At 44.1% G+C, this 7,897-nt stretch overlaps 1 protein-coding gene across 1 annotated transcript; it reads right to left on the reverse strand.

Moving 5' to 3' along the window:
* Positions 1-1,937: 1,937 nt before the first annotated feature.
* MRPS30 (mitochondrial ribosomal protein S30) lies at positions 1,938-6,675 on the reverse strand. Its single transcript, XM_058044488.1, has 5 exons — positions 5,965-6,675; positions 5,581-5,726; positions 4,428-4,530; positions 3,764-3,940; positions 1,938-2,397 (listed from the first exon to the last, which is right to left on the reverse strand). The coding sequence occupies exons 1-5, from the start codon at positions 6,665-6,667 to the stop codon at positions 2,129-2,131; spliced, it is 1,398 nt and encodes a 465-aa protein (XP_057900471.1). The 5' UTR covers positions 6,668-6,675; the 3' UTR covers positions 1,938-2,128.
* Positions 6,676-7,897: the final 1,222 nt, after the last annotated feature.

Raw genomic sequence — 7,897 nt, forward strand, 5'->3', positions numbered from 1 at the left:
ACAAAGCTGCATGTATTACAATGTCTCAACTTAGTCAGTTTTTTCCCAGCAGAAGGTGAAACAGTGCCACCCACTGTTTTTCCAGAGTATCCCCTGCTGCAGAAAGCAGCAGAAAGCTACGTTGGTGCTTCACATTCACTAGACCAGCAGCTCATGCTCAGCCTTCCTCCCTCAGTCCCAACACTGGGCTTTACTACTGGGTGACACATCTACAGTGATATTTCACTCACTAGGAAAGCTGCACAAGGGAAAACTCTTTGAACTTGCTCTACTACAGCTGAAGCCTCAGGACAGACAAAAGGCCAAATCACAGAGAAATTAGTGTTTTTTAACCCTGGAAGCAGGAGTTTCTTTGACTGTACCTCTGGGTTTTCACAACCACTAGTTGTACGCAACTCAAGTGAATCTCAGGCCAAAGAGAGTAAAGTATTACACCTGCAACATGTTACATTATGTAAAATTAAAACTGTTAAAATTGCCTTAGGGTCTAAATATCTAACTGTTTTTTTTTTTTTCCACATGCTTCCATTCATTTTGTACCATCTCTTAATCAGACCTGACAAGTATCAACCACTCCCTCTTAAGCTAGGTCACAGGTCATTCTCTATAATCAACACTCTTACCCACCAGCTTATTTTCTGTTACTAAAAGGAACATTTATGTAATCCAAGGATCAGAAGTTATTAGAACTGGTAACAGTCATGCATTGTTAAGACAAAAAGTGCAATTAAGGACTTCTTAAAAAATAACAGTGGTTGTACACATCTTACTTATCTCTGGACGGTGGAGAAAATGGCAATGCTTTCCAGCACAATAACATACCAGTCACATAAAGGTCTACAACTACTTTGTTTTCCATTAAGAAAATACTTTGTAGGCCACTTTACAACAGAAAGTGGGCTGTTACTCATACTCAAGAATGTGCAGGCCAGTATTTCAATGATTAAGTATTCTGCTTAACAACAAACTACTTGCCTCTTTGTGAGAACATAGGAAAATTCCAGAAAGGTCAAGCAGAGTGGATGAAATTATGTAAAATTCTAGGTACATTTAGTTACTTCAGAACCAGTTAGACTTTGTTGATAGCTAAATACCCCTAGCCACTCATTATATCTTGGCAGTGTGTGTTTCAATAGGACAAGGTGGGTAGTATCTTAAACTAAAAGATGGTTGATCCAAGCTAAATACACTAAGAAGTTTTTTACAATGAGCATGGTAAACCAGGTTGCTCAGAGAGATGGCAGATGGATGCCCCATCCCTGGAAACATTCACAGTCAGGATCAACAGGGGTTTGAGCAACCTAATCTAGCTGAAGATGTCCCAGCTCACTACAGGCTTGAAATAAATGACCCTTCATGGTCCCTTCCAACCCAAAATACCCCATGACTGTATTTTATGATTCAGACATTCTCTGGCTGGGGCTCAGCTGTGGTCTATTAACTCTTAGGACATCCAAGTAACAGCAATGAAAACTCAAGATACTAACAGCTGAAATCAAGGACCCAGACCAAAGAGAAAACTACAGACTCCAAATGCATTTGAGAGTTCTCTCTGTGGTTCTGGAGGTGACAGCTTAAAACCATGTATGCATGTTCACAACACAATCTTTGGAAGCAAGTTTCATCAAGTCTGAACTAACACGTCTAAAGATTTCTCTTACTGTGTAAGTGAATTGCCAACCATTGATTAAGAAACACTTTTTATTCTGAGCTCACTTTCTCTTTAGACTGAATAAGCATTTAACTCAAGTACAGAATTAGAAACTTATCACTAGTGCTGAGCATCATGGCAGCTATTTCCTAGTGACACTCAGCGGGTCATATGAATTAATACTTTGTTGTGACAGTTTAACATGGACCTGTGGATCTGCTAAAAAACATGCTCACATGACACTGAATCAGCAGAGAAGGCTTTTAAGAGTAAATATACAAAAGACTTTAAGTATTCCAGCTGTTTATTTGCCAGCGTACAGTATACATTAAAAAAGAAAAAAGGAAGAAGGCCTAAATAACATAAAATATGTGTATAGTGTTTGCTAGACAAATACCTGACTGAATCAAGGCATACCTTACACTTCATGGAGTCACAATGAAGTTCAGGCACATACTTTATGTTTGGTTTAATGGTTTACAACTCTTTTGGTCTGTTTAGTAGAAAATGAACCAACTGAAGCAGAACTTCATCATTAAAGCCCTTCACATTACCATCTTCCACGACATCATACAGTGGCTTACTGTCGGTACCCCAACAAATATTCTTTCGAGGGTTGTTTTTAATAGTTTCTGCATTTAGTGCTAAAGTATTTAGCTGGTAGCAAAAGAAAGCAAAATATTTTCCATCAGTCACTACTGCCTGCGATACAAAAGGACGGGTCACATCTGCTTCATTCCAGAATCCTACAAAATAAACAAATACAACAGAACTTGAGATTTCTACCAGCACAAACACCTAAATGCTAGTCCCAAAAACCAGGGAATTGCAGCAGCTACCTAGTTGGGAAAAAGTGCTGTCTGCTTTAGCAACAGAAGCATTTTTTATACAGACTAACCAAAACACAATCACCAACAAAGGTTATATCTAAGATCAAGGGACACAGAGGCATACTTGCATTTTGTACACAGTTCCCTATCAACAGTTAATTAAAATCACTCACTCATCAGCCAAGTGACTTTTCCAAAACATTTAAGTTACTAATGCATCCGAAGTCCTGCAAAGGAGCTGAAGGAAAATGTCTTTTTACTATTTCACATCTCTCAAGATGCAGTGAGTATTTGTTTTATGACAAAAGCATGTACATATATGAACAAACATAACTGGTTATAGTAACCAACCAGACACCAAGAACACTATGTCAGTGTTAGTGTTTCAAACAAACCCTACCGAGCACTAACAATATGTTAAAAACATGTACATACTAATGCATATGCACTAGTACATACACATATATTTTTCAAGAATATTACTATTATGTCCCACAATGCTAGAAACTGTTAAAGAAGAAAAAAAGTCATAGATTTGAATAATGCTGCCCTTATAACTCATGATGTGTCCGCAGCTGATCAGCTTTGAAGACAAGACTCACTCAACTTCAATATTTTACAACCACAAAGGAAACTTTCTAATACTCCACTACATTAAAGAAATTGATGCAGAGCCAGCAGTATATACTACAGTCAAAGAATTTTCTTACATGTGTTGTTTCTCAAGTGAAACTACAAGCCATCAGGTGTCTTACACTAACATTAGACAATAATTTTATTTACAAGAATAAGCGAAGACTGGTCTGGTTTAACCATCCAGGTATTCTGGGACTTTTTTAGAAAAATGTAGGCACAAAATCCCAATGTAAGATGGCTAACATTTTTCTTTCATTCCCAGTATTTTAATGGAATTGAAATTACTGAAACAAGGGCTAAGAAACACAGTTGTTCCAGAAGGAAAAAAACCAAAATTCCTTGATGTCTACTGCATTTCCCTCTTAAGGAGGAAAGAGCAAGTGAAAGCAACTGAGGTTTTTGCATAGGCTTACTGCTATATACAGAAAAATATTTTGGTATTTGAATTGTATTTAATTCCCCTGTATAAAAGTACTCCAAGTCTTAACTAACTCTTTGATTAATTCAATTACATCTGTAAAGACTTACTTAAAAGACAGTCTTCAGGAAAAAGAAACACAAGAAAGAGGCGTTGAGGAGAAAAGGTTAAAAAACTTCACAGTAGGCATTCATAACCAGGAAAGATTTGTCCAGCTGACCATCTCACCTTGATACATTGCTTGTGCTGCTGTCCAGGCGAAGAGACTTGCAATTCCGTTCGATCGATAAACGACTTCGATTTGATCCTCGAGACGCTCTTTTATGAACCTCTCCCGCTTCAGTCTGTCGGGAAGGAGATGGAACTGGGTATGTCCGTAACAGCATGGATCTGCCACCTTTGCTCCTGCGCTCCCCAAAACAAAACTATCAGTCACAGAAAGAACACTCTTTATCACACATTCAAACACACATCTTCACCATCACACTCTAAAGCCAGAACCCCTACTGTAGATCTGTGAGGAGCTGCCTGCTTCCAAAAGGCAAGAGTCCACATCCTAAAATGAGCATTTCCCTGGAGATGTACCAAAATTCAAAATTTTGTGTCAATTTTCTACTCAACTAAACTTCTTCAAGCAAATTTGGACACACAATACCACACGCACAGGAGAATGCTACTCCCCATTGCCTAACTCTGACATGAAATCTCAATAGAGATCTATACACTACCTATATTTACACAGTATACTTATAAACAAAAATACAGAACTTTTTCTGGTCATAAGAGAAGAAAGATCAAGGTGGCATTAGTTTTGGCATTGGTCTTTGTTTGATAGGTTTGTTGAGTTTTTTTACCTAAGAAAAGTTAGTATTTCACAATTAAAAACTCTTACCTATAAATACCTTATTTTCATACTGTTTTTTAAACAATGGCAGTTTGGATGGCTTGTGATCAATAACAGGAACATCTCCAAGATCTGACTCCAGGGGTACAACCTTGAAGACAACAGAAGAAAGAACAGCCATGATGTAAGACACATTTCTGACATCAGGTCCACTGTAATACACCACTTCCTGGTCAAACAACAGAAAGTGCAAGTCCTGCTTACATACATCATACAGATAAACTTAAATGAAATTCATTGTCTTGTAAGAGAAATTCTCATCTTGTGATGAGTGTTAGCACAGTCATGTTGTATTATTTTTTCCACAACACAAAAAATGTGAAATAATGCTAAAAAAACTGCCACTTGTCACCATCATTTACCTTCCATAGAGAAAAACACATTTCTAGCAGCAGCCAATAAACTAACTTGAACCTGCAGACTAAGTTTGCAGATTTGGTTTACTGCACAACATTTTAAATTGCCTAGACAGTTCTTCCAAAATGCCAACGTTTGTAGCATCTGATGACACTAAAACAAGCAAACTGTACAACTAAGTCAGCCATAAAAGTACTGTGAAAAGTTCTGTAAACATAAACGTTTACAGAACACACAATGCTTTTCTGTTTGGGGTGGAAACTGGACAACAGAGACCTTCAGTGGCTACACAACTACCACTGTATAAACCTGCAGGAAAAACACTACAATACTGAAACAGAAAATACTTCCACCAAACTTGAGCATTCAAGAAAACAACTGCCAAGCAGTAACAACAGGCAAGAATGCTCACATTCAGTTTGTATGAGCTTTTACTTTTTTTTCCCTCCACTCCTATTATTCTCCTCCAATGAGAATGTTACACAGCATGATTCTTGCTCTTGCCTCCATTTCCAAGCACAGAATATTAAAAAGTCAATTTAATTAAATATAACAACATGCAATTTAGAGTACAAAAAGGATCAGAAGTTCAGAAGCTACAAAGCTCAATACCTACAAAGCCATTTCCACAAGGCAGAAAGGGTGTTAAGACCCAAAAAATACCCAAATGTGCAACATACTGATTAACTACATCCTCCACAGACCACCTCTGCATTGTTTCAATGGCTGTCAGAAACGAAAGTGAAAAGGCATGGTATTAACTTGCTTTTGAAAACATCCCCACCTCGGGAAGCTGCTTTGGCACACGGATCTGGAGGTGTGGGTTATCATCTATTTGAAATCGCACAGGATCAACTCTACCCTTTCGATGTCCGTGAACAACAACTTCATTACCATGATGCCAGTAATAGTTAACCTCAGGGTTTAGATCTGAAACAGAACAAGAAACACAAAAAACCAGTGATTTGCCTCTTGCATTGAAAACCCTCTCAATTCCTCTATAGCTGCAGTGAGATGAAACACCAAAAATCCATGTAGAAGGATGAAACAAATTACTAGTGATGGTGTGAACAGGTGAGATACACCAGCGACACTCGTGCCGGCTCGCAGCCTGGCTCTATCGCCCAAAGGCTCCCAAGTCCCCTTCCCTGACAGCCCCGCTCCGTACCAAGGGACGAAGCAGCCAGCAGTGGGTTGCGACCGGACAGGGAAGCGGCGAGGGTGGAAACGAGCTGCGTGAGGAAGGGGCCGGGTGTGTGATCCTGGTCACGGTAGAGGAACGGCCTCTTTTTGTTCTGGTAGAAGCTCTCCTGGAGAAGGGCGTCGCAGACGAGGGAGCGCAGCTCGCCTATATCCGGACACGGCGCCGCTCCCACCGAGGGCTCCGGGGTTTTCGCGGCCCTCGGAGCGTCCGCATTCCCCGCCGCCTCCGCATTCCCCGCTACCTCCGCATGCCCCGGCGCCTCCGCTCTCGGCTCCGGGGCTCTGCCGGTCTCGGAAGTCGCTCCCGCCGTCGCTACTGGGGGTTTCGCGGCCGCGGCTCTCGGAGGCATTCCCGGCACTAGGACGGTTTTTGTGAAGCTGCGGTACCAGCGGTCGGCGTTGAGGGCGAAGGTCTGCGGGTACACCATGTACTTGGGCCGCTGCAGCTTCCCGTACAGCCGCAGCTTCTCCTCCACCGTGGCCGCCTCGTGCACACGCTGGTTGAAGCGCTGCAGGCGTCGCGACTTGGCCGCTTTGCTCTTGGCCGTGATGGACGCCACCACGGGCGGGTAGAGCGGGCTGGCGGGCGGCGAGGGGGCGCTGGGGACCGTGTCCGAGAACCAGCGCCGGCCGGCCCGCAGCAGCCGCCGGGCCCCCAGCGCCGCCATCTCGCGAAACTGCGGAAGGGCGGTGAGGCCGCGTCCGCAAACCGCGGCAGCTGATTGGCCTCGGGCACCACGTGATAAGATTGTCTTCCGGTCGGCGGGCGGGTTCTCCGGAAGCGGGATCTGCCGGGCAGGAAGCGGCGGGGCCCTGGGAGTCACGTGGCTGGAGGGCGCCGAGCGCCCCCGCGGCGTGGCGAGGAGGAGCCTCTGCGCATGTGCAATAGCAGCAGTGTGGCCTCTCCCGCGCTGGAACTACAGCTCCCAAGATGCTTAGCGAGAGGCGGCTGGAAGTGCCCTGCCCCGCTGCAGGCGGAGCCCGCCCCCGTGTGGAGCGTGGTGTGGCGCTGGGAGCCACAGAACCGACCAGAAAACTGAGCTGGAAGAGAGCTCTGAGATTATCGAGTCCGGCCTGTGACCGAGCACCACCACCTCAATAGACCGTGGCACTGCGTGCCACACCGTTTTTCCTCAAATACCCCCAGGGACGGGGATACTTTCCTTAAATACCCTCACCGCCTGCCGGGGCAGCCCGTTCCAGTATGTTAACACCCTTTCCGTGAAGAAACTCCTGGGGATGTCCAAGCTGGACCTCCCCTGGCACAGTGGGAGGCTGTGTTCTCTCGTCCTGTTCCTGGCTAAAAAGGCTCGGCGGAGCGTCGCTGCGTCCCCTGGGGAAGAGGACCCAGCCTGGAGCCGGCTTTCCCGGCGTGTCCCGAGCTGGGGGCCCGGTGCCGCCCGGGCGCCTCCGCCTCCCGCTGCCTGCGGCAGGGAAGGGCCGGCCGTGCGGGTACCCGCAGCGCTGAGTGTAAACTGGAATGACTCCTTGTCAGAGACATCGCGGCCTGCTACGGCTGGCTTTAATAAAGGAATTAAGCTGTGCTAAAATATGATCTGCTACGGCCTTTGTTTGTGAAATGAAATGAGCTAAAAGTGGCATACCGACACCGCAAGAATGCCACAGTCCCCGCGTGTTTATCTTAGAGATGCTTGGAAAATTTGGGGTATTTCTCTTCAGTGAACAGATGAAGTTCAATATTTATTCTTAAAACTTTTCTTCTGTCATTACTTTTTAAAAGTTGATTATTTGCAGTTGTCATGGGAGATTGGTAGTTTTTTCCTGTATTTCCATGAAGTATGACTAAGAGTGGGAGTGGAAAATATGCATGGGATTTGGACAGGAGACACGCTACATACATCTCAGATCATCAGCTTTCTCGCCTCAACTGCTTAGCT

Source organism: Melospiza georgiana, chromosome Z (assembly GCF_028018845.1).
Source record: "Melospiza georgiana isolate bMelGeo1 chromosome Z, bMelGeo1.pri, whole genome shotgun sequence".
NCBI lineage: Eukaryota > Metazoa > Chordata > Aves > Passeriformes > Passerellidae > Melospiza > Melospiza georgiana.

Bases quoted from the DNA above. Each gene is read 5' to 3' on its own strand.
- MRPS30 (XM_058044488.1), bottom strand. From the start codon at position 6,667: ATGGCGGCGCTGGGGGCCCGGCGGCTGCTGCGGGCCGGCCGGCGCTGG. The intron at 5,727-5,964 runs GTACGGAGCGGG...GTTCTGTTTCAG, and splicing joins GCTGGCTGCTTCGTCCCTTG to ATCTAAACCCTGAGGTTAAC. The intron at 4,531-5,580 runs GTGGGGATGTTT...GTTGTCTTCAAG, and splicing joins TGCCAAAGCAGCTTCCCGAG to GTTGTACCCCTGGAGTCAGA.